The sequence below is a fragment of the Hypanus sabinus genome, chromosome 13 (assembly GCF_030144855.1).
Source record: "Hypanus sabinus isolate sHypSab1 chromosome 13, sHypSab1.hap1, whole genome shotgun sequence".
Taxonomy (NCBI): Eukaryota; Metazoa; Chordata; class Chondrichthyes; order Myliobatiformes; family Dasyatidae; genus Hypanus; species Hypanus sabinus.
Window position 1 is genome coordinate 90239620 of NC_082718.1, and position 27856 is coordinate 90267475.

The following is a 27856-nucleotide window of genomic DNA, read 5'->3' on the forward strand; positions in this document are numbered from 1 at the left end:
ATGTTGAAAACTGTCCAGATATTTAATAAAAATATTGGATCTAAACACTTGCCTTGTGTGAAAAGTAAGAAATAGCAAGATCTCTTCATAGCATAGTTAAAAGCAACATCTATCACTTAACACATTTTTTTACATAAAAATCTATTGTACTGGAAAGAATGGGTGAAGAAATGCATGGGCAAGTATTGTAATGTCTTACTAATTTGCAGTTTTCAAACTGCTAAAATATGCCCCAAAGTATCATCTGTCGGAAAGTCAGGACTAAGGGTCTTGGCCCAAAACGTCAACTGTACTTCCTATAGATGCTGCCTGGACTGCTGCGTTCCACCAGCATTTTGTGTGTGTTGCTTGAATTTCCAGCATCTTCCTTGTGTTTCCTTGTGTTTGCATCTGTAGGAATGGTTGTTGCCCCAACTGTATAGGCATTTGGGACTTGGGACTAATGTTAATCCAGAACTTCTATGTAGCTGTTTGCTTGATAATTTCTTCCATGTTCCATTGAACTCCTCTGACGATTCACCAGTAGATTTGATGTACTATTTCATAAAGCAGATTCATTTTGAGGACCAGCAAAAGTAATTTGCATTTTTAATTTTATTAAGTTAAATACATATAAAACTTATTTCTTGCTTTAGTTGTACACTTGGTTAATCAACCTTACACTTTTAAATTGAATGTTAGGAAAAAAATCAGTGGGCAGAAGCCCTTGGGGTTGGGTAGAATTGATTAACAAAAGTTTGTAAGAGAACATGTATAACTGGAAAGAACCTTGAGGGGAGTTAGTTTCCTGGAGGAAGATTACAACATGAGACCTATTCAGCAGAAGATGCAGGACATGAAGCATCAAGCCATATTCCAAATACAACACTGTTCTCAAAATGCAAATTATAAAACATGTATTAATTTTTTTTGGTTTAACATTGCAGCCCAACCAATACAATTGCCTTAGGACAGTTTATAATTGCACTTTCTGGAATAGGATTGCTAGAGAAGATTGCTGGATAAGGCTTATGGTGGTTGGCCCTTAAGAGTGGGTGTTGGGAAGCTTAAGTAGAAAATGGCATGGTCTAAAATAAGCACAGAATATTCATCATTGTATTCTAGATGCTACATAGAAAGGTAAAAACTAATCAAAACAGGAACAAGAAATAAAAACCAGGAAAAATGTATCAAGACTGCAAATGTCTAGTCTAATGTATGACATCGCTAAATGCAAATGGAGATGTAATATTACCAAGAATTATAAAACTTGAAGAGCCATCAACATACTAACACAAATTATTTTTTCTTCTGACAACCTTCATTCCACCAAATTATTAATCATAAACATGTAAAGTATTAAAATGTGCTTTAATCAACTTCCCATTTCTGATCCCAGGTTTTTTCACACCAATGGTTAATACTAACATTCCTCTCTCCCCTCCTCTTCCCCTCCCGCCCTGTACTGCACATCTTCACAAACCAGACAGAAAATACTTAGAATATATGTGCCATTCCTTCTGAATACCAAATGTGTTAGGGATATTCTAAAGGATGATTAGATTTGTGTACTTATTTCCAGCATTAGAGATAAGTTTGGAATGCTTTCTGTTATTTTAAATTTGGAGACATAACTTCTTGGGAATAAACAGGACTAATTTCCAGGGATGCCTTTATGAAGAAATCCTCCTTCACATTTCAAATATTGAAGCACATCCTAGTTCAATATGCCTACCAGCATTATGTGGTCATTATATGCTGTTTACAGTATCAAACACTACATCATTTTATATTTTTAATGTTGAATGCAATGTTTTCAAGAATAACATTTTTGTAATCTAAACAGTAGCTTAAATTCCAAAAAGAGCTTTGCGCACCAATATATAATTTATTTCAATTACAACTTGACATATTCATATTTAGCCAGTTGGTGATTCTAAATACCATACTTAAATATGGATTAGCAAAATTTCAAGGTTAGATACTTGGTTCTTTTTGTCCAGTTTTTTCCATTTACTATTTAATACTCAGATTTGTCAACTGTCAGAATCCTTGCATGCACTTTTTAAGAGAATAATATGGACTATAAATGCACAGATGCTGAATATGCAAATAGTCAACTCTTATATTTCATTAATTTTTCATCGACAATATGGATGATACTTTGTGAATAATCTGATGTATTTGAATTCTATTAACTTAGTAAATTGAATACAATATATAGGCAATAATCTTTTCTGCTGTGCATAACAAACTTAATGCTTCACTGGTAGTGCCAGGCATCATGTGTTATTTTCAGACTAGGAGTTCTGTATTTCTCTCCCTCTGGCAAAGCCTGTATGCTTAATAGGCTAAGTGGCATCCACTGCTGTAAGCATCACTGATTTGATTTTTAAATATTCACAGAAACTGCTTAGTTGCCAAAATTTTCTACAGATTAATTACCTAAATTTTGACAAGCTCAGAACACAAATTCCATGCTTCACAAAACATTTTGGATACTTGTTAACAGCTATCTTGTTTTGACTATTACAATCAGACATACTACAGCTCAGTAGAAAAATGATTTGGCAATTCAACATTGAGTGTAAAATTCATAAACATGCTTCCACTAAACCATTTTCCACTAAACTGGTCATCCAGTAAACCATTCATGTATTATGCTGAGATTATAATTGTAATTTGGGACCGTAAGAACATGTCAACGAATCTCAATAATGAAATTTTAGAAATGCATTGAACCCTGCTAAATTGCTCCAGCAAAAGCTAGATATTGTATTTCCCACCATTTCAAGGACTTAAATATACTTGGGTTTAATATAAATAATTTAACATTTTGGTGTACTGTCTCAGTTACTGAAATCTCGCTGCTGTGGGAGTTAGTATGTCTTGAGGGACTACTGCATGACTTTAAGTACACAGACATGGAAAAAGTGTACAAAAGAACTCACATATTGAGTTTCAAAGATTTACTATAATAAGTTAAACTATTTTTAATAAGTCCTTTTTATTTCTTTAGTCCCCGAATGGCAGTTTAAGGTTCTACATTAGCTATCTTCCAAAATAGAAAATTTATTGAAACATCACTAAATAGAAAGTTGAGGTCATGAAAGCAATTGCATAGAAATTTTTTCCAGGTTTCTTGTTAGTCTAAGTATGGATCAAGGGATTCAATTTGCAATAAGTTAACATTTAAATTTGATTGATCTACATTTCAAATTTTTTAAAGAAATTTGAACGGCATTCAAAATGGTATCTGCAGGCAGGTAAGAATCCAAACTCATTTTGTACTGTTATGCCCAAAAAGGATTAATGTAATCAATTGATAACTTGTGGCATTGAACTTGCTATTGTTAATGCTGTAATGCTTTCGAATATGAAAACTGAATTGCTTTCTGCCCTTTAACTCATTGAACAGCAGTCTGTATCTTATAGTTGGAACAGCAATAAAGTACTACAAGATTTTTGCTTTAGATGCTTTACTGCCCCTGGGCTTTCGAGATCCAGAAACCCTTTAGCAAGACATTGCCAAGGCTGCCATTTCTGAATTGATAGAATCTTGCCTGTATTTTCCTTCCTTGATCTCCTCCTCTTCACTGTCATTTGCCAGGCACACTAAAGATTGATGACTGTTCTTCTGATATTTAGACAGCACTTCACTGAAGAATAGTGTACACAACTTTTTTTTGAAAGAATACAAATATGATTAATACATACAAATCAAGTGAGTCTTTAAGGTAATAATCTCCATTAACTCCATCTACAAGTTTGCATATGATACTACTGTGGTGAGCTGCTCACAATACGATCATATGATATTCACCTTGCAACTTGAAGGAGAGGCTAAGGTCAGGTTACAGTGTAATAAAAGGAATTACAGAGGCACGATAGGGCACCTGGCCAAAATTGATTGGAAGGGGGTGGTAGTAGGGATGAGGGCAGAGCAGCAATGGCTGGAGTTTCTGGGAGGAATTTGGAAGGTACAGGATGGGTACATCCCAAATAAGTAGTATTTTAAAGGCAGGATGACGCAATTGTGCTGTCAAAGCCAAACAGAGGGTATATAATAGAGCAAAAAATTAGTGAGACTAGAGGATTGGAAAGTTTTTTTAAAAACCAACAGAAGGCAACTAAAAAGTCATAAAGATGGATATGAAGATAAACTAGACAATATTAAAGAGAATACACGATTCTTCAGATATGTAAAGAGTAAAAGAGGCGAGATGAGATACTGGACCGGTGGAAAACAATGTTGGAGAGGTAGTAAAGGGGGACAAGGAAATGGTGGATAAACTAAATCAGTATGTTGCATCTGTCTTCACTGTGGAAGATACTAGCAGTATGCCAAAAGTTCGAAAGTGTCAGGAGGCAGAAGTGAGTGAAGTTGCTATTACTGGGGAGGTGAGTGAGAAACTGAAAGGTCTGAAGGTAGATATATCACCTGGACCAGATGGTCTGCATCCAGAGTTCTGAAAGAGGTAGCTGAAGAGATTGAGGAGGCATTAGTAATGATCTTTCAAGAATCAATAGACCCTGCATGGTTCTGGAGGACTGAAAAATTGCAAATGTCCCTTCATTTTTTCAAGAAGGCAGAAGAAAGGAAATTATAGGTCAGTTAGTCTGACTCCGTGGCTCGGAAGCTGTGGTTTTGGGGTACGAAGGCAAATGATAAAATAGACCATAATCAGCATGGTTTCCTGAAGGGAAAATCTTGTCTAACTAATCTGTTGTAAGTAACAAGCAATATAGACAAAGGAGAACCAGTGGGTATGTATATGGATTGTCAGATGGCCTTTGACAAAGTGCCACACAAGAGGCTGCTTAACAAGATAAGAGCCCATGGTATTGCAGGAAAGACACTATCATCAATATAGCATTGGCTAATTGGCAGGAGGCAAAGAGTGGGAATACAGGGAGCCTTTTCTGGTTGGCTACCAGTGACTGCTTTTTATATTATGTCAATGATTTGGATGATGCAACTGATGGCCATGTGGCCAAGTTTGCAGACGATACAAAGATAGGTGGCGAGGCAGCTAGTGTTGAGGAAGCAGAGAGGTTACAGAAGGACTTAGAATTAGAAAAATGGGCAAAGATGGCAGGGAAGTGCACTTTGGTGAAAGAAATAAAAGTGTAGACTACTATATAAATGGAGAGAAATTTCAAAAATATTAGGTGCAAAGAGACTTTAAAGTCCTTGTGCAGGATTCCCCAAAGGTTAAGTTTGCTAGTTGAGTTAGTGAGGAAGGCAAATGTTAAGCATTCATTTCAAGAGACTAGAATGCAAAAGCAAGGATATAATGTTGAGGCCTTATATACCATTGGTGAGGCCTCACTTGGAGTATTGTGAGCAGTTTGGGCCCCTTATCTAAGAAAGAATGTGCTGACATTTGAGAGGGTTCAAAGGAGGTTCACAAAAAGGCTTATATGAGGAGCATTTGATGGCTCCAGGCCTATACTCACTGGAATTCAGAAGGATGGGTGGGGTGGAATCTCATTAAAACCTAGTGAATGTTGAAAGGCCTCAATACAGTGGATGGGGAGAAAATGTTTCTTTTGGTGGGGGAGTCTAGGACCTGAGGACACAACCTCAGAATAGAGGGATGTCCATTTAGAACAGAGGTGAGGAGGTATTTTTTTTAGAGTGTGGTGAATCTGTGGTATTTGTTGCCAGAGGCAGCTGCGGAGGTCAAGTCACTGGGTGTATTTAAGGCACAGATTGATAGATTCTTGATTAGTCTGGGCAAGAAGGGTTTCAGAGAGAAGGCAGGAAATTGGAGCTAAGAGAGAAATGGATCAGCCATGATGAAATGGCAGCACAAACTTAGTGAGCCAAAAGGCCTAATTGGGTTCTTATATCTTATGGTCCTGATAATGACTGAGTATAGGAGGGAGATAAACAGCTTAATAGCATAGGGTTAAGACAACAAACTTTCCCTCAATGTCAGCAAAACCAAAGAGATGGTCACTGACTTCAGGATGGGGGTGGTGCACAAACTCCCATCCTCCTCAACAGTGCTGTGGTTGAGAACTTCAAGTTCTTAGAAGCAAACATCACCAATAGCCATAGAAAGTACTGTCTGGGTGCACTGCGGCTTGGTATAGCAACTGCTCTGCACATGTCCTCAAGAAACTGCAGAGAGCTGTGGACATAGCTCAGCACGTCATGGAAACCAGTCTCCCCTCCATGGACTTTCTAAACTTCTTGTTGCCTCAGTAAAGGAGCCAGCATAATCAAATATCCCACCCACCCTGTACATTCTCTCTTCTACCAGGCAAGAAGTATAAAATGCATGTAAGCATGACCCAATAGTCTCAAGGACAGCTTCTACCTATTATAATACTGTGAAATGGTCCCTACAAGAGTCCATTGCATATTAATAGACTCTTGACCTCACAATATACAGTGTTATGAATTCATAGCTTATTGTTTAATCTGCACTGCACTTTCTTTGTAGCTATTATACTTTATTCTGCATTGTTTTATGTAATAGATCTGTATGAACAGTATGCAAGATGAGCTTTTCACTGAAGCCTTGGTACATGTGACAATAATAAACCAACTCCAGTTCTAAGGAAATACTCCAGGAGCTGTCTTTCTTTTCAAGTATATTGTGGATATATCTGCATAATCAACAATTACAGATTACGCAAGTCAGAAGCTTGGTGAAATAGAACCAAGGTGAAATTGCAAAAGGAAAGTAAAGTTCAGTGAACCTTGGGCCATTTCAGAATTAATTGTTAATTAAGAATTAATGTTGCTCTGGGTCTATAGTGACAAAAGGCAAAAATGGGTAAGGATGGCAGATCTCCTACCTTGAAGGATACTGATCCTGAAGGAGTTAATTGATGAGTGTCAGAACAGTAGCAATCAGTTCTTTCTAAATCATAAAATGTTCTTAATTTCATGTTGATGGCTGCAACACCATGTATATTATCATGATGTTTTGTTTCTAATAAGAAATGCAGGCCATAAGGTATAATTTAGCATCTGTAACACAAAGGCAGAAAAATACTGGAAAGGGAGCTAGTGGAGAAATAATAAACAGAAAGAAGTCACTTAGAAGTAGGTCCAACGGTGAAATTCAGAAGATCTAGCCAGGAAATAAGGCAGGAAAAGGAAAAGAAATAAAATTCCTGTTGATTGTTTTTATTTATATAAACATAAATAAGCCTTACCATTTGGGTTTAATGAAATATTTGGCTCTTGGCCAAGAAATGCTAGGGTACTGACAGATAATCTTACTTATGGCTACAGTAGAATACTTTTTTCCTAACTGGAGGAAAAGCAGTGCTGGAGATTGGAAGCTGCTGAGCATTGATGGGTATTCCAGCCCAATAACTAGAATGGAATATTTTCTGTACTAGCTTTTCTAGATTCAGAACTTGTTTCAGGTTAAAAAAAAAAATTTTTGGAGGGCTAAAACATGAGAAAAGGTAAGCATAAATCTATTAAGAAAATTTAAATTAAGCCAGTTGTAGGGATGATCTGCTGTATAATTTTATAGTGTCTGAAGTACAATATTTTACAATTTATAATTCAAAGTAAATTTATTTCAACAAAAGCATTTCATATTTTATAAATCAATACTCTACCTTTTTATTTGGTGGTGTTCCAGCCAGCATTTCATTTTCAACTCCATCCTCTGAACAACTGTTACATACAGAGAATGTTTCGACATTTTGTTTCAGCTCTTCAGTTAATTTGGGGCTCCTGCCGTTATCTTCTCCATCCTGAATTTGGCACTGAGCATCTTTTTGTAAAGTGGTTCCTATGGTTATAGCTGGTGCATTGATTTCTTCAGTAATCAATTTATTCACATCTTCAATCTGAATGTTAGTCAGATTAACACTGCCGGTAGATGAATGTTAATAAGATCCTAGTAGTTAAGAACTATTTATATTAATACACCAGTGTATAATATCAAAGAACTTAAATATGAGATCCAGCAGCAAACTAAAAAAGAACTGGGCTTACATATTCACAAATCTTAAAAGTTTATTCACCAGTCTGAATCCAGTTTCAGTATCAGTTTCCTAAAAACTAAAAGAGACATCCAATTTTCATTGAATCAATTTTGCAAATTATATTTTAATCACAAGTATTTTTGATTCTTTAATTTGATTTTTACCATTCCATAGTATTAAAAAATACAGTAAATTATTTCTGATTCAAAAGTGTTGGAAATACGCATTCATTGTGGATATTGAGTGGTGTGGACCTTGGTATATTACTATCTGTCTAAATATCATCACAAGGTTGCAGGAATGGTTCAATCTAATCAGGAAAGTATTTTGGAAACCTACCTTTAAAAGGTAAGGCTGAGAAGGTAATATTTGATCTATGTACAACCCTAGTTAGATCACAGCTTGAGTATTGTATACAGTCTGGTACAGGAAGGATGTGATTACACTGGACATGGCACAGGAAATTTAGGAATATTTAGGACTGAAAATTGTAATTAATTAAGGAAATTTAAATTTGCTTTCTTTAGAACAGGAGGCTTAAGGGTAAATTAATTGAGGTAATTGCAAAGACAACGGGCCTAAATTGAGAAAATAGAAAGGATCTATTTCCATTAGCACAAGGATTAAAAACCATGCTCCATAGTTTTATAGAAACTGTTAGAAGATTTTAAAGATCAAATGCATTTTCACTCAGAGGGTGTAAAAGTCTGGAATTTGAAGTCTATATAGATTGTTGGTGTAAACATACACAGTGCAAACACTGTGTGCTTGAGATAAAAAAACTGCAGGCCTACAGATCAAGTGCTTATGGCTGGGATTAGCAGAAGAGTGTTTTGGATTGGCAACAGACATCACCTCTGCTCCTGTTGTAAATCTGGTATGATTCCATAACTTTTGCTATTACTCTTTTAAAAATTGAAACAAAGTAAGCATTGCCAAGTGGCTGAGTGCTGTTGCACTGAAATAACCAAACAATGAGAATTGTACATCTTTTGCTAAAAACTTGTTTAAAAAATGATGAATGGGAAGTTGTGGGCAGTGGAAAATAAACAAGTCATGTTGTCACTGTCTATGATTGACTTTTCTTTAAACTTAAGTAAGAGAAATTTAGTTCCAAATGTGCTGATGGTAAACTTGAAAAATCACACTATTTTGCATGCACATAGGAATTCAGTACTTAGGGTTGTCTGGAATTTTATCATAAGTTCAGCATGATTAGCTGTTTGTAATAGGGAGACTGCAAACTGCACGTTAAGTAGTGAAGAAGGATTAACATACATAGCTTGTATCCTAAAGTGAAAGATATTTCATGCATAAACTAAGATTACTGTTACCTGCAAGATGCACAAGAAAAATATGGTTACAGCAAGGATCCACAAGTCTTGCTTCACAATACCACCCCCTTTCCACTCTGTAAAACACTTGTTATAAAGAGCACCTGTGTTGTACCAAAGGCTAAATATTTGTTTTAAATAACTAATACTTAGTGGAGTTCAATTAAATCACTTCAGATAATTGCCAATTTATGATAATCAAGGGTGCATATATCAGTGAAACAGAAGGATCATATTGTGAAAATACTAGTTAGAGAACGTAGCATCTCAGAGAATATTTGTGAACTGGATAATATAACCAGGATGCTGCCTGGCTTACAGGGCATATGCTATCATGAGAGGCTGAATAAACTTGCATTATTTTCCCTGGAGTGCCAGAGCCTGAGGGGAGACCTGATGGAGGTTTATAAGATTATGAGAGGCATAGATAGAGTAGGCAGAGCATATCTGTTTCCCAGGGTTGAAATGTCTAATACCAGAGGACATGCATTGAAGGCCAGAGGGTGTAGGTTCAAGGGGCATGTGAGGGCTAAGTTTTTTACTCAAGTGTCATGGATGCCTGGGATACGCTGCTTGGTATAGTGGCAGAGGCAAATGCATCAGAGGTTTTTAAGAAACATTTGGATGTAAGGAGGATGGAGGGATATGGACATGGTGTAGGATAAGTGTTTGGGTGTTTTTGATTTGCTTTTTAGCTGGTTCAACTCAACATTGTGGGCCGAATGGCCTGTTCCTGTGCTGTTGTACATTCCATATTTTTAACAACCAAAAGTATATCCACAAAGCTGTACCTCTTATTGTCAAAGGTCTTTGAGTTCTGTGTATGCTGTGATGATGACTGACTCCCAATGTCAGTTAATGTAGCCAGAACGAAAATAGCTTCGAGCATCATGTTATCAATGATAAATCCAACTGGCCTGTAAAATCAAATAGACGAAAAGACTGAAATTTCATGAATATGAAGCTTTGCAATATCTCCTGACTTGAGAAAAGTAGCCTGTACCTGAATTTAAATGCAAATCATTTAGAAAATAATATCTCAATATTATGTAATTAGTAGAATTATGTTTTTTGAACAAATGGTCCTTATGAACAGAGATTGGCTTTAAAAAGTTTTAATTCTTCAAAAAGTATAAAATCAGATTTGATTATTCTGTGGCAAGGACTCCAGATATCAAGTACTTGCTCTGATCAAGTTTTGATACTTCTATAATAGGGATTCTCATCCTGGGGTCCATGGACCCCTTGCTTAATGGTATTGGTCCATGGCATATGGTTGGGAACCTCTGCTGTATAAAATTATCAAGATAGCAATGGATTGGTTATGTGAGCAAGAAAGGGGCAAATGGAATTTAATCTGAAGTTTATGGAAATGGATGTGAAAATGGAAAATAAGGCAAGGTATACAGTAAGTCTCAAACATTTTTGTGCAGGTTGAAGGTTATTAAAGAACTTGCAGAAAAGGTGGTTCAGAAAGCTATAGAATATGTTACTTTCCATGATTATGCAAGAACTAAAATGCTTATCAGACCACAGTTTAAGTACTATGTACACTCTAGCCACAATACGTGAATGTTGCTAAGGTTGGAGAATTTTAGATGCGAGGAAAGACTAACTTGTTCCTTTGAAACGAAGAAGCCTTAAGGGAGGTTTAACTGAGTTGCATAAAATTTCACAAAGGCTAGACTATGTGAACTGGAAAGACATTTTCCATTTAGAGATATCAGTCTGAAGGATTAGGTTTTTTTTCAGCAAATAGTAGCGGTAATACGGAATTCACTGTCTGAAATGGTGGTGGAAGCAGAAACCTACATCGTGACTGCAGAATACCTGTATGCGTACTGAAGTACTATGACATGAATGACCACAGACAGATTGGTCTAAATAACTTTTCTTTTTAGCCAGACTGGCTTGATAAACAAAATGGTCTACCTCCGTGCTATCTACTGCATTTCTAAACTTCTAACCACCCTCTCCTTTCACCTGCATCCACGTCGTCAATTCAATCAACCTGCTTTGAAATTCAACTTTTTTGATGAGCTTTTAGTCATCCGTTCTTGTAGCTTCTCCTTTCTGTGAGAAACTTTAGGATAATTTTTAGAGAAATGTGCTATATAAATGGAAATATGCATATTGTTATACAGCAAGCACACCCTACAATAATCACAACTTATAGCACCTACAAACAAGCACAAATATTGCTGGTTTTGTTACTATAAAGTTGTTGATAGAAAATAAACTCACTTCCCAGCTGTTCCAAAATGGGCTGAAACAGAAAGGCTCATTGATTCTGCAAATGCCAGAAGACCCTTAAAGTACAAAAAAAATCTATCTGTAGCAAAATATAATAGCACAGATTTTTAAAATAATGCGTTATTCTTAGCAGTGCAATGCAAAACAATATAACAGAACATCTTAAACTAAAATAAATGTAATTTTTTCAATTTTAGAGACTATATTTCTCAGCTCCAAACCATGGATTAGTAAGCCATTGGATGATCAAATAAAAATTTGGCAATTGAAAATCTATTTCAAAATAAAACTGCTGGATTAATATGTATAATGCAGTAATGTAAATACTTGTAAAATGAACCAATTACTTATGAATTTTTTTGTTATGGTACAAGTTCAACTGATGAAGAGGACATTTTGAAGTCATAATATTTATGTTGAAAGCTGCTATAGAACATTAAGACTTATGCAAAGTATTGACCATGACTGGTTCTCCCTTCAATCAAATATCACGACCCATTTTTGCATGTATGTAAGAATATATGAATGACGCATAATTATGTAAGGAACTGGAGGCTACAAAGAGTTAGCATCTCTGGGGGACTAAAAAAGCTGGACTGATAAGTTACTATCAAAACCGGCAAATTATCTCTAAAGCCATAATTTATTGCAACACAAACCATGAGATACCTTACATATTTAAATTTAGTGCACACTTATTATATAGGCCTGTAGCAAAGAGATAAAAGAATATGAAAATTTTAATAAAATGGTAAACCACATTACAATTTGCATGGCATTCATAATTGTAAAATGTTTTTTACAATATGTAGATTCCTGTAAATCCTATAAAGATAAGTAGTATAAAAAACAAATGAATATAAATGTAATAGTAAGTGTGTAGCTATTAATTTAAAGTATTTAAATAGTCTTGATAGGACATAAAATGGAAATATTGATGAAGCACGTTTTGCTCTGTTCGAAGAGCAAACTTTGCAACAACACTGCACAGGAGCTGTAAGCACAAATGAAAATTAAATGGCCGTTTAAAGTCGTCATCCTTTGTGGCAGCTCTGCTGATGTATTAAATCCTGCCTCTCCAATTTATCCCCAGCTGAGGATGTTCAGTAACATCTTCCAGCCCACTCGCTAACTTCAAAACAATATCTCACATTTTGAATTACACAGTTCTAACATGTATAAATTACTTGTTTTACAATGTAACTGACTACACACCAGTTAAAAATCATCAAGCCCATTAGAAGAATGCTATCCATCATAAGTTGCACTTTTTGCTAATACAGTAATGTGTTTTCACTAGAGTAAAATCTACAAGCCCTTCCCAAAATAGGAGACCTTGGCTCTTTTTAATGAAGAAAGCCAGTTACAAATAAAGGTAGTTCCTCCACGTAAATGATATGTCGAAAGAGGCACAAGCTGAATAAAAAAGTCGAAAGAACAGAACTCTGTTCAGCTTTGAAATTTGTGACTTCATGCTCCAAAATTTTTAGAACTTGTAAATACATTGCCATTTCTTTCACAAAAGCTCAGACTAACAAAATTCAAGTACTCTCAGTGGCCACTTTATTAGGTACAGGAGTGGAACCCGTTGTGGTCTTCCACTACTGAACCCCATCCACTTCAAGGTTCTACACATTGTGTATTCAGTGATTTCTTCCGCACACCACTGTTGTGACAGGTGGCTATTTGAGTTACTGTCACCTTCCTGTTATCTCGGATCAGTCTGGCCATTTTCCTCTGACCTCTCTCATTAGCAAGACATTTTCACCCACAGAACTGTCGCATAACTAACATGACTGAGAAAGCAATTTCTGTTATACAATATTAATTGAAAAGCCTACTCAAATTAACTTAAGAGGGCCTTGGGCATCAAAAATATATCTAAGGTGCCACCATAACATTTCCATACCAGTCATTCCTTTAGATGGACTGGAAGTTTAAAATAGCTTGCATTAATTCAATTCTAAATGACAAATATTGATTTAAATACCAGGGTTTGGTTGGAAATATGCAAAGTAGGATGATTAAAAAAGGAGCTTTAACACATTTGTTACTTTACTCCTGTGGGTATTAATTAAAATGACAAAAACTACATAATTAAAAGAAAGTAGTAATGTAAGTATAAAGCATACTAGCAAAAAATCAAAAAGTCTCCTACCTTGTAATACAAAGCCTAATTTTAACCTTACTCACAATGCCTCACGGAAACACTCTATTTCAGACCAATCTCCTCAGGGAGCTGCTCCACAGACATCAGCAAGCAGCTTCATGCAGTCAGCAATAATTAGCATCCTTTTCAATCCAATTTTCAGCACAGGCTGATATCATTATGTAGCTAGCTATCTCTGAATTTTCAAGTTCTGCCACCTTCTGAATCATTATGTGTCATCTGCTCTGAATTCTATCTGATCAATCCTATGGATGTAGCAAGTAACTTATAAATAAATCACCTGCAGCACTTTTGGAAATTGAATAAAATAGCCTGGATGCACATGCCAATTCTTCCAACTAAACATTCAAGTTGTTATTTTTCTCTTTTGTTCAATGCTACCTTGTTAAAAAGGAGATATCCTGATATTTTTCCATTTCAGAATCCCAAGAAACCATTTCTTACCACTTGACAGTATGATATCATTATCTGTTTTATCAACATACAATGCTACACAAACAAAACAACTGCCTCAGGGTACCTAAGATGTGACAGTTTTCTTTTAATACACATTTTAGTGTGGCATTTTGCGATTAAACAAGTTAGATCAATACCTTTGAGTGTGAATCTAAGAGTGCTGTTGGTTATACTTGACAGTAGAAATTATGCAGTACAGAATACATCTCAAAGTTTTAATACTTGTGACAGCGTGGCCAGATTCTGTTCTAACTCCATCTGCAAGTTCGCAAATGATACCACTATAGTGGGCCAAATCTTAAACGATGACAAGAGATAGAAAATCTATCTTTCCTTCAATGTCAGCAAAACAAAAGAGCTGGCAATTGATTCTAGGACTACTGACAAGATCTTGGCTGCATCGCTGAAGACTTGTACTCCAAAATAAGTTGTGCCATTAGCCATGCTACAGTACTGTGCAAATGTCTTAGGCACCCTGGCTAAATATATGTGCCTAAGACTTTTGAACAGTGCTGTAGTAATTTAATATTGCACTGTACTGCTGCCAAAAAAAAAATCATGACCTATGTGAGTGATGATAAACCTGATTCTGATATGTGTCTCTATTGTGGACTGAGAGTGAGAAAGGGGCAGGGAGAGGAAAATCATGGTTGGGAAAAGGGGAAGGGAGAGAAGGGAGCAGGATGCACTAGAGACACATTCTATTATGATCAATAAACTAATTGTTTGGAATCAAATTACCCTACCTGGTGTCTCAGGGCTGGGCGTGTCTGCACCCACATCAGTCCCCGCCCCAGTGCTACCCTATTCCCAACATGCTTTGCTCCTGCTAGATTTACAAACTCACTCTCCACTCAACATTGACAAATATGTGCAAAAGTTTTAAGCACATACACATAGCCAGGGTGCCTAAGAGTTTTGCACTGTATTGTATATTGTTGAAAAATATCCAGATACATTTTTGTTCATTAAAAAAAGTCAATTCCTATCCCAATAGTTAACGCTCAGTGTCCCCTCAATCACATGCAAAATAATGGAAATTATCGATACTGTGCTATCAAGTGGCACATTCTCTTTGATAATGTCTTTGCCAAATCCCAGTCTGGATTTTGCCAGGACAAACCGGGTTTCTTTAAGGAAGAAAAACAACCAAGAAAACCAGTCCAATCACACTTGAATACAAGAGTAAACTAATGAGAAACACAAGGCAGACTGCAAGTTTTCTAAGTAACTAAAGGCAAAAAAAGGCTAGCAAAAGCAAATGTGGATTTGTAAAGGAAAGTGGCAGCAGAATTTAAAATGGGGAATACAGAACTTGCAAAGGAATTAAATATTTTGTATCAACACACACAAAATGCTGGAGCAACTCAGCAGACTAGGCAACATCTATGGAAAAGAGCACCCGAAACATCAACTGTACTCTTTTCCACAGATGCTGCCTGGCCTGCTGAGGTCCTCCAGCATTTTGTGTGTGCTGCTCGGATGTCCAGCATTTGCAGCTTTTCTCTTGTTTTCAGATATTTTGTATTTTGTTTCACTGCAGCTTACAAAAACATATTCATGTAAATACTGGAAAGCCAAAGGTCTAGTGCATATGAGGAGATAAAGAGAATTAGTATTACCAAACAAAATTCTAATTGGAGTGTGTGAAAAATGATAAATCTCAAGAACAAAAATATCTGTATTTCAGTCTTGTAGGTGACAGTACAGTAATAGAAAAAGTGAATGGTCTAGTTACCATCTTCCAAAATTCTATAGGTTTTGGAATGGTCATGTACTGTAGTTTAGCAAATCTATTTAATGCAGAAGGGAGAGAGAGCACAGACACCCCCAGCTTTGTTAGCCTGGTTTTAGTAGCTGGAAAATGCTAAAATCTATCATAGATAATGTAAAGTGAAGACAATTAGAAAATGATAAAATTGAACAGAGTTAACATGGATTTATGAAAGGAATGTGACTGAGCTTCTGCGTTCTTTGAGGACCTCAAGAAAAGCCTGTTGAAAATAAGGTTTGGTGAATGAGATTTCCACACAAGATTGTCGCACAAAGGGAATAATAAAGAAACATGGAAGCAGAAAACTGATAGAAAAGAAGGTAGAAATAAAAAGGTCCTTCTCAGACTGGCAGGCTGTTTTGAGTAAGCTACCATGGCAATTTGTGCTTCAGCTTAACAATCTTTATCAACAATTTGGCTGAGATCAAGTGTAACATTCGCAAGTTTGCTGATGACATGAAGCTAACTGAGAATATAAATGGCACTGAAGGTGCAAAAATGGGATATAGACAAACTATGTAAATGGGAGATTGTGTATAATATAGGAACAAGTGAGGTTATCCATTTTCAGTAGGAAACCACAAAATGCTAAGTATTATCTATGCTATCCTGTGTATTTTTTACTGGTGAGCAATGAGCAAATGATGGTGGTGTAAGAGAGCTGTATACCTTTGTACATAATTCATGAAAATTATGAATAATTTTTAAAATTGTCATTATTGTAAAAATCATGATTTTTTAAAAATATGTTGTAAACTTCTGTAGTGACATATTAATTATGTACATAAAGCATTGTGGTGCAATCATTTCACTTTCCCATTTGAGTTTACAATTGTCCCTTGGGCATAATTCATGTTTGGACACGCTGCCATTATTCTAGTTCTACACTTAGGAAGCTTGTTTGTCTGTAGAGTATGAATGCCCATCTGTCTGTCTCAGCAGTAGAGACTTGAAGCTCAGGGATAATGAGAGAAAGTGTTGCAGAAAGCAAGTAACAAGAGAATAGAATTAGAAGGTATATGTTTTAAGGAGAAAATAAAACTGTCTTTTACAAAAATCCTTGGCACATGTATTTTTAATGTATTTAATCCTTTCATATATATTCTAAATAAAAGCAATCTATGATTCAGATATACAGAAAGCTGGTCTATATTTTAGCTCTACTACATTGAATTTTTGTGATTTTGTAACACTAAGTTCAGAAACATCAATGTACTACAATAAAATAATTTTCCATACCCTAAGCTCCTTTAAGCAAAATGTTATCTCAGCATCAACTCCAACCTGCAGATATTCAAACTCACTGGGTTTTAAGCTCACTTCAGTTTGCATTATTTTTGAGAAATCTATATATTAACAAGAAAAAGTCAACATGAGGACAGAATTTAAAAGGGAATTATCTCCTTAAACTGATATTTGAACTCTATTTCCTTTGAATTACAGTAATGATTGAAATTAAGTTACCTTTGTCTTCATCTACATAGCTCTTGAACAATGCTTTCAAAGGAGTTACGGTCAAAGTAATTTCTTCTTGAGACATTGGAAAATGAACTGCTATGTCAGAGAGAAGCCTTTAAAAATTAAATTACATGAATTATTTTGTTTTAAGGTTTTCTCCTTTCAATACTATAATTCCAAGCAAATTCATTTCCAAACAGCTAGAATGGGACTCAACACTTCCCTTTGCAGGGTATTATACCTCGATAATGATGAGTCAGAGCACAGGATGGAGAGAGAGAGAGGCTAGTGACTTAGTGTCATGGCATCAGCCTTTCCCTTAAAGTAAACAAAAGAGCTGGTCACTGACTTCCAGTACACACATTCCTGATTGTGTCAACAGTGCTGCGGTCAAGAGGGCTGAGAGCTTCAGGTTCCTAGGAGTAAGCATCATCAATAGCCTGTGCTGGCCAATCATGAAAGGTAACTAGCTCCTCTACTTCTTCAAGAGGCTAAAAAAAAATGGCATGTCCCTTTTAGCCCTCACCAATTTTTATCAATGCACTATAAAAGCATACTATCTGATGTATCATAGCTTAATGTGGCAACTGTTCTGCCTGTGAATGCAAGGAACTACAGAGCTGTGGACACAATGCAGCACATCATAGAAATCAGCCTCTCCCGCCACAGACTCTATCTACACTTCTCACTTCCTCGATAAAGCAGTCAACTTAATCAAAGATCCGACCTACACCGACATTCTCACTTCTCCCCCTCACAGTTTCTAAACTCCTTTTATAAGACGGACTCAACATCACAACATTCCTTTTTATAGCCTTACACTTTATTGTTTACAGCTGTACTTCCTCTATAACAGCAACAACTACTCTGTTTTTTCTCTTGTACTCTCTCTCTGCACTGTTGTGATGAAATGATTTGTGGGGATGGGAAACAAAAGTCACTGTACCTCGGTACATTGTTGTTCCATTTCACGCCTTGAGGTGCATCAGCAGCCTTTTTTTTTGCGTTTTCCATAGCATTTGACTGTTTTGCACAAGGCCAAGTTGCTAGCTCAATGCTCAACAGATGGAAAGCGTGCAAGGAGATGGCCAGATTCAAACTCGGGACCATTCACCTTGAAGTCCGGTGATGATGCCACTACACCACCAGCTGGCTATCTCAGTACATGTGACAACATAAATCAATATACCAATTTAATTTCATTTGTTTTTCTTCCAGTAGTGTTTCAGTCTAGGGTCTGTTTCTGTTTTGAAACATTGATAAAACATCTTATCATTTACAACTATTATGTTAATAAAGAATTAATTATCTCAGTGCTTGTGTGCCAGACCCTTTAGGGATATTGGAATGCTCCAGCTAATATTTTTGTCTGTCAAATTCCCAATCTACGAAACTAATAAAATACCACATGGAGTCTGCTTCTTATTCATCTTAAATTTCCTTGATAATAATAATGTTCTTCACCCACAAGTTTATTCCAGCTGGAAGGCACAATGGTTCCTACCTTGCATGACATCGCACTATATTTGGGCTTAGCTGCTTCGAAAACACAGCCTGAAGGGACTCACATTCCTGAAATGCCAAATGGTGAGCTTTAGTAATTCCTGCAAACAGCAACATAGAAAGTTATTTGGAACAAGATCCACTGAAAAAGTAAAATAAAATGTTCAAGATATCATTTGACACACTGACATCTTCTCACAGATTATGCAACAGAGAGGTGTTATTTTATCTCTAGAACTTAACAGAAATAAAATGCGCAATTACCAAGTGTAGCTTTCACAAGCTCAGAATACTCCTTAACATTTCATGGCAAATGAAGTACTGTACCCTTGGAGGTGATGTCATGACCTTATGCGTCACTTTGGAGACCCGTACACGAACTAGGCTGACGTTTCTAAGTATTAATAAGTAAATGCTGCCTGGTCACAATGCCAATTTTCACATAAGATGCTAAACTGAGTTCTCATGCTTTCTTGACCACCCATAGCCCATTGGCAACACTTTCACCTTCAAATCAGAAAACTGGCAGCTGAATTCCCACTCTGAAGACTGGGAGCACAAATTTTAGAAAAAAACTCCAATAAATTATCGAGAGGGTTGTGAGGTACTATTCTTTTAGCTAAGCTGTTTAGTCTTGCCCCAGACAGGGAACTTTTTAATTGGCACTGTTTCTAAGAGCATAGATATCTCCAGTGCTGGCAACTCTTTATCTCTTGATTAACTTCAGAAAAATAGATTAAACAGTCCTTTCACATTGCTGTTCATCTGGCATGCTGTGCATTCCCTGTATTTCTTCAATAGATTTATAAAGTCATAAAGCATGGAAACAAGCCATTTGGCCCATCACACCTATGCCAACCAGTGGGGATCCACTGGTATTAAACCCACCCAAATGCTTCCTTTGACTAGCAAAAATGCTTCAGGCAGTGTATGCAAAGTGCAGCTATTCTTCACAAGGATTCCATTCCTGAACACAGTTGTAAACTGATTTCTCAGAATTTAATACTTTCAATGAGGGGGCGATTAACATCAACACTGATTTATTTTCTTCCATTTCTGGTTAGAATGGTACTGAATTAGAATGCCCCAAATACAATGGATAGTTTAGATGATCTTAAAGTATTCATGGATGTTACATTGTTTAATAAAGTATTTACAAGAATAAAGCTCCTATCTAATGGTAGTCTGGAGATTAACTTTCTTGGAATTACAGTATTACAGGTAGAGCTGTGATCAATCGTAGTCTGAGATAGGTGCCTTTACTATCCAGATCTTCCAGAGATGAGCATAGGGTCTGGGAGATGGTGACTGCAATGGACCTGTTTTGTCAATAGGTGAACTGCAGTGGGCTGAGGCTTTCTGAGAGGCTGGGGTTTCTGTAGGTCTCTCAAAGCTCTTTATGATGGAACAGTGCATTAAGGAACATTATCTTATCTTCTCTTTGGAACTGGGATGACAATGATCTTCTTAAAGCAAGTGGGAACCTCAGATTGAAGTAGGGAGGAGTTTAAAATGTCTGCAAATACCCTACCAGCTGATCTGCGCAAGGTCTAAGGACCCTACTAGGGACTCCACCTGGGCCAGTTGCTTTCCATGGACTGACTCTCCATAAGACTGATCTGACATCTGCAACAGTGACTGTGGGTACAGGTGCACTGGAGGCAGTCAGGGCTGGTGGTGATCTCCCATTCCTCTCCTATTCAGAGATCCCCTCTAAATCTCTTCACCCAAACCCTAAATCTATGTCCCTAAATCAGTCTTCTCTGATATGGGGAATAGTTTCCTGCAATTTACCCTATACCCTTCAATTGTACATATCTCAATCATGTTGACTTTTGACGATTTCCACTCCAAGGTAATGTTCAACCAGTAAGTTATAGAGTTGGAGCATAACCTCCATGCTCTTACATTCAGTGCTCTGACTAATACAGGCCAGCATTCCATATACCTTCTTAACCATATTATCCACTGGCACTATCATCTCCAAGGATATTTGGATTTGTACACCGAGATCCCTCTGTTTCTCAATACACCTTATCACACTACCATTCTTGATATATATCACTAGTACTCTCAAAATTCATCACTTAGCATATATCTGGATTAAACTCCATCTGCCATTTCTCAGCCCATCTCACCAACATAAGATCATAAGACACAGGAGTAGAATTAGGCCATTCAGCCCATTAAGTCTGCTCCTCCTTTTCATCATAGCTGATATATTATCCCTCTCAACTCCTTTCTCCTGCTTTCTCCCCATAACCTTTGACGTCCTTACTAATCAAAAACCCATCAACCTCTGCGTTAAATATGTACAACAACTTGGCTTCCACAGCCATCTGTGGCACTGAATTTCACAGGTTTACCACCTCAGCTTAAAGAAATTCCTCATCATTTCTGTTCCAAAGGGAAGTCCTTCTATTCTGAAGTTGTGCCCTCTGGTCCCAGACTCCCCAACTATATGAACCATCCTATCCACATCCACTCTATCTAGGCCTTTCAATGTTTGTTAGGTTTCAATGAGATCCCCTCTCATTCTTCTAAACTCCAGTGAGTACAGGCCCAGCGCCATAAAACCATAGAACATTACAGCACAGAAACAGGCTTTTTGGCCCTTCTTGGCTGTGCTAAACCATTTTTCTGCCTAGTTCCACTGACCTGCACCCAGCCCACATCCCTCCATACACCTCTCATCCATGTATCTGTCCAAGTTTTTCTTAAATGTTAAAAGTGAGCCTCAGTGGAAAAAGCCTGCTTGCATTCACTCTATCTATACCCATCATAATTTTATATACCTCTATCAAGTCTCCCTTCATTCTTCTACACTCCAGGGAATAAAGTCCTAACCTATTCAACCTTTCTCTGTAAATCAGTTTCTCAAGTCCCTTTCATTCCTGGGATCATTCTCGTGAACCTTCTCTGGACCTTCTCCAATGCCAGCACATTCTTTCTTAGATAAGGGGCCCAAAACTGCTCACAATACTCCAACTATGGTCTGACCAATGACTTATAAAGCCTCAGCATTACATCTTTGCTTTTATATTCTAATTCTCTTGACATGATCAGTATCCATCATCAAAGATCTTCACCACCCAGCCCATGCTTTTTTCTTGCAGCTGCCATCAGGTAGAAGGTACAAGAGCCTCAGGACTCACGCCCACCAGGTTCAAAAATAGTTCCTACCCCTCAACCATCAGGCTCTTGAACAAAAGAGGATAACTATACTCATCTATTGAGATGCTCCCATAAGCAATGAACTCATTTTAAGGACTCTTTATCTTGTTATTTAATGCACTTATTATTTATTGCTATTTATTTATATTAGCAGGAAAAAGAATACCCACAGAAAAAAGAATCTCAGGGTTGAATGTGGTGACATGTATGCGCACTGATAATAAATTTTACTTTGAATTTTGAATGAACGCTAACACTGGATTTGCCTTCCTTACTGTTGACTCAACATGCAAATTAAATTTTAAGGAATCCTGCACAAGGACTCCCAAGCCCCTCTGCACCTTTGATTTCTGAATCACCCTCTTACACGCTATCAACAACTCCACAGATCTTCGTGAACTTACTGATCTTGTCTCCTAAAATCAAATCCAACTTATTCATATAACAAATAGCACGTGTCCCTGCACTAAACCCTGTAGAACACAACTAGTCAGATATCCAATCACAAGAAGTAAATACCTCAATGACTGCAAAGTGCTTCGGGGTGACCCAGGATTATGAAAAGATCATACCATACAAGTAATCTTTCTTTCATTATACTTGGACATCAACCAAATATCTTACTTGTTAGTTCATTTATCTGTGGAAAATTGCTTTGCATGAATTGACCATCACATCTCTCTACATTTCATAATAAATTGCATCTACTGCACTATTAATTACCAATACTATCTTTACCTCTACAAAATCATAAAACTAGCTACAATTAAATCGAAAGACAGATTAATTAACTATTTTCCTACCATGTTTACAGCAGAACTGAAAAACTATTCTGCAGTCCTCTGAATTTACATAAATCTTGCATTTTTCCACACTCCTCTCTAGTGTAGTTAGGCATCGAAACATAGGAAGAATATACTAAATAAAAGAAGAAAAGAAAAGCACAGACAGCCAAGAAGTAGTAATAAAATTACCTATCATAATAAATAAACTCAGTAATGTGCTTTCTGGACATTTGTCATTTGAAAGGTAGATTACAAATACAGGTTCCTCTCAAATCATTAGTATGATTTGAATACTGTAACAAGACACTGGTAAGAACATATACAAAATCATTTTCTAGATGTTCTTAAAAGGGAGCAAAATATGGGCAAGAAATTTACCTTTAAATAATGCTTTTGCTCAAAAGAATCAGGCTTGTAAGAATTGAATGATTATTTTAAAAATACTATTTAAAGACTTCTGAATTTTCAAATTTGTTCACATTTTACTAAATTATGTCAAGTAATGAGAGCAACACATAAATAGTGCATTATCAGTGGAATACAGAGGATTGCAAAGCCACATTTGATGGAATATTATTTTGTGTTAAGTTATTGAGGAAATGAAAACATTCAGTAACAAGTATAAACTGTATTCTTGCTGAATATGGTTTAAATTTAGACATCAGTGACACCAAGATGATTAGCTTGCTGGCTTCTAAATAAGGCATAATAAAGATTAAGAAGATTCTTTTCCAACTTAGGCAATTCCATATTTCACCACAAGAGCAGGCATATTGTGATTTCTATTATTCAAGCCAATAGAATTCTTATAAACTGAATAAAGACCATGCTCAGATTTTCTGCCTTCCAGCTAACACCAAAGAAACAATATTAACATAATGTTGTACCAACATATCTTACCATTAAACAAATTTTACACAGTGTATTGAGAAACACATTTAAATCCTGTTTAAATAAAAAATATTATTTAGGTGTCTATGTCAACCATTTTAACCTGTAGGCTGTGAAAACACAAACTTTACCTTAACTGCTACTTTACAGTTGAGGGGTACAACCTCAGCTTCAGTGCAATCTTGCTGCTGCTTGACATCCCGACTATAATGCAGGAAGAAGAGGGGAGCAAATAAAAAACAAGCATATCCTGATCCAGAAGAATTAACTGATCTCAGTGCAAGCTGTGGAAAAAAAATAATGATTAACTATTCTAGAATACTACTGAATATTCAAAGCCCTTTGACGAATTAAGTAGGAAAACAATTACTTTACTTAAAAAGATTCATGATCAGGGTATAAAATTTTAAAGGAGCTTGCCATTTTTCAAAATTAAGGAAGTGATCCCTTATCAATTTTCTTTTCTTTTTTTTAAATCTAATCTTTGTTTCTCTTTTGAAGGACCTGAGCCATAATGAAATTCAGTGCCAGCCCCCTTTGGAATAGTTTAACATAAATAGTGTTTTCCAATTAGAATCATAAAACAGCTAATATTATGGCTGAGCCATTATACCTTGAAGATATTTAAGTTATGAAAGTATACTTTAATGAAGTACTGAACATGCCAACAAGCAGTAAGGAAATTTAAAAACATCTTTGTTCAAATTCACTAAAGAAAATATCATATAATGAATCATCACCAAGGTCCTCAGGCAAGCAGTCTAGCTGATTGTTGCTCAAAAGATTTTAAAATGCTCCATGACGGTTAAAGGGGAACAACAGGAATGGTTTATTTAATTTCCCTCCTAACCTGCATGACTACTGAAGTAAAATTTTTAATACAATTTATTTATTTGGGTCAAATTTGGTCCAAACTCCTCCACCTATTATGTTGAACCAGCAGGAGAAAGCTTAGCCAGTTGGTCATCCATTGCACCCACCCCACAATGCAATAATTAAGAGACCACTACATATATGAAAAGATTAAAATCAGAACATTCTGAAAGAAAGGGTATGTTTTATCCAATTTTAACACTTCCTAGAAGTTAAGGCTCACAAACATATTGTCAATTTCTACAACTTACACCGTTTTTCAAAGGATCAAACCATAATTCATCGCCAATTCGGGAAAGGGCATGGATTGCTTTTCCAAAAGCTGCAAAGTACAGATAACATTTTTCATGATTAAACATTAATTAACATTTCATTTTCCTTCACTGTTTAACATACTCATATTCAGATTCAGATTATTGTCATTTAAAAACCACAAATGCAATGCAGTTAAAAAGTAAGACAACGTTCCTCCAGAATGATATCACAAAAGCACATGACAAAACAGACTACACCAGAAAATCCACATAATGTTTGGCAATCCCAATCCAGAGTCCGGAGAGGCTGCTATGTATTAATATTGCGTTATCATCTTAGCGTGTTCCCCGGAAAGGAGCTCCAAATCCACCAGACAAAACATTATATGTATGGATTATACGTAGCATTATGAAACAAAATCACATATTATAGCATGGTTAATTATGGCAATTACAGCTGACCTGAAAACCAGATTATTTTGCCCACCACCTGGGTGATTAATTTGTAGGATTAAAAGAAATCATTTAAGCTATTGAAAGTTTAGTTTGGGCTCTTACATCAGATGTCAAACAAAATCAATGGAGAGATGAGGAAAAAGTCTTAAAATGTTATCTTTAATAATAATGTTAATGAAAACCATACTGATGACAATTCGGATCATAGATCTAGAAAGCTAAAAAGCCTACTCTATATTCAAAAAATGACTGGTAAAGAAGTTCAGCGAATGACAGGTCTGAAAACAAAATTGTGATTAATTAAATACAGTCCGTCCACATTTATTCCTTTGAATAAATGTAAACTGACTAAATATGCCGTTAAAGCATAAGCATCTGTTACATTAATAAAAACAGTGAATGTTTTAGAAGCTACCTCTCAGGTTGTTTGCGGGAATGATGCATTTCATGGTGCTGTCCTTGGGGTTTCACCTGTCACTAATACAGATAAGGCTTGATTTTAACAACTGAGACGGTAAAATGGTTTTAAAATAATAATCTTAAATGAGGAGTTGTATTTTCTCTATGCAGCACATGAGCATATTCCCTGATCCCGGGGAAACTGTCCATGTAGACGGCGGGCGCGATGGACGCTCGAGCTTTCGCGCCATCCGCTGGGGCCTCGGGCCTCGGCCGTCAGTTCCTCCACAGGACGAGGCCGGGTTCCGCATATCGCCGGTCACCGGGCTCATCAGCTGGCCCAAGTCCTCATGGCTACCGACAATCCCTTCAAATCCATTGCAAAGCCTGCCCCTACCCCAACTCCACGCGGACAACGACAGTGTTCCTATACAACCCTCCCGCCGCGGCTTGCATTCCGCCATTAGGCTAGTCAGTCAGGTACCAGTTTATCAAATACCTTGTAAGGAATTAAAATAAATTCACAAAGGATGAACAACCGGGTACATGACGTGTCTGCATTTTAGTGTTACTTCATTCATACGTTGTTAAATCCAAGTTCCCTCAATGTAACATCTGGCTTTTGGTCCATTTCCAATACCAGATGTGCTTTTGTTGGCTACTCCAGTACGTGCAATAAATCGGCTCTTGTAGTTTTTACGTTCTTTGACGTGGTGTTTTTTTTTCTATTTTTGAAGCTGGGGCATAAAATTGTTTTTTTTAAACTGGCAACTGACGTATTTCAAAAATTATCTACCCACGCTCTTGATACAGAGAATAGAAATGGGCATTATCAATCGCCGGCTACCTCAAACACGTAGCGTTTAAATTATACTGCTAAGATTCTGGGCGGAAATAAAGACACGTCAAAGGTAAATGCTATTGTGCAGTGCGCCTTTGATATGTCATTTAATGTGCTTTGATTTAGCCACGAAAAGATCAGATAATCCTCTGAACAAATAAAGAATGAGTCTTGGAATCAAGGGAGATAGTTCACTGTGGGAACTGTTTTGAAGATAAGCCTTATGGCATTAATCATATCTGTTTTTATCTTTTGCCTCAGAAAATTAACCAAATGATTAATTCTGTGCTCAACTTGCCAGTATTGAATGCTAAAGTCTCCTGAAGTAGTGTTGGAGTTCTGTGGTGTTAATGGGATGACATTGTCTGGAGTACCTGCAATCCCACCATCTCAAGGGATGGAAATATCTCCGCCATACAAAACCATTTCCAGCCAACAAAATCGACAAAATAAGGAGCACGTTGAATACAGTGAACCGATTCAATAGACAATAGGTGCAGAAGTAGACCATTCGGCCCCTCGAGTCTGCACCGCAGCTCTCGAGTAAACGATTCCCTGGCAGAACCTGAGAGAGAGAGAGAGAGAGAGAGAGAGAGAGAAGCAATAGATCATTCTGCAACAGTCTGCAGAGAAAGAACTTCCTCAGATTGATAGTTCTACCTCATTGTGAGACTAATAAAGTACTAAATTTCAGACCGATCAGGAACTATCAGTCTGTCACCACGTTCTGACATTGGAATGTTTATACTATGACAGGAGCTGATAACTCATGCAAGATGAGATGCAGAAAGTGGAGATGATATTCAGTATCTGACAAGCAAAGGGCAGAAAGTTTACATTTATTTATTTATTTATTTGCATTTATTGAGATACAGCACAGAATTGGCCCTTCAAGATGTGCTGCCCAGAAATTCCCCCAACTTAAATCATGAGACAATTTACAATGACTAATTAACCTTCTAATGTATTTGGACAGTGGGAGGAAACAGGAGCACTCAGAGGAAACCCACACGGTCACAGCGAGAACGTATAAACTCCTTACGGGCAGCGGCGAGATGTCTACCTGTTCAAGTTAATGCCAATTAAACAAGGTAGAAATCCTACTTGGCATTAGATAAGATGAGGTGACTCGAGGCAACTGATAGCATTAAGAATGCACTAGAATGCTGGGGAGAAGATTGAATATTCTTTTTAATGTCTGTATCATTGGAAGAACTTTCACATGAACAACTATGGAAGAAAACAATACTGCCTTTCTGCAAACATTAACCTCCTCACTAACATGGACAGC

The 27856-nt window shown here is 36.7% G+C and overlaps 1 protein-coding gene across 1 annotated transcript; it reads right to left on the minus strand.

Moving 5' to 3' along the window:
* Positions 1-148: 148 nt before the first annotated feature.
* LOC132404109 (cell cycle checkpoint control protein RAD9A-like) lies at positions 149-25013 on the minus strand. Its single transcript, XM_059988154.1, has 10 exons — positions 24867-25013; positions 23874-24026; positions 22870-22984; positions 18894-18993; positions 17396-17502; positions 17171-17277; positions 11523-11587; positions 10070-10195; positions 7573-7828; positions 149-3658 (listed from the first exon to the last, which is right to left on the minus strand). The coding sequence occupies exons 1-10, from the start codon at positions 24972-24974 to the stop codon at positions 3494-3496; spliced, it is 1302 nt and encodes a 433-aa protein (XP_059844137.1). The 5' UTR covers positions 24975-25013; the 3' UTR covers positions 149-3493.
* Between the last annotated feature and the right edge of the window lie 2843 nt (positions 25014-27856).

Excerpts from the sequence above, each read along its gene's own strand:
- LOC132404109 (XM_059988154.1), bottom strand. The coding sequence starts at position 24,974 with ATGTTTAATCATGAAAAATGTTATCTGTACTTTGCAGCTTTTGGAAAA. Across the intron at positions 17,503-18,893 it reads ATAGTGCGATGTCATGCAAG|GCTTCTCTCTGACATAGCAG; the intron begins GTAGGAACCATT and ends TAATTTTTAAAG. Across the intron at positions 17,278-17,395 it reads CTATGTAGATGAAGACAAAG|ATTTCTCAAAAATAATGCAA; the intron begins GTAACTTAATTT and ends GTTAATATATAG.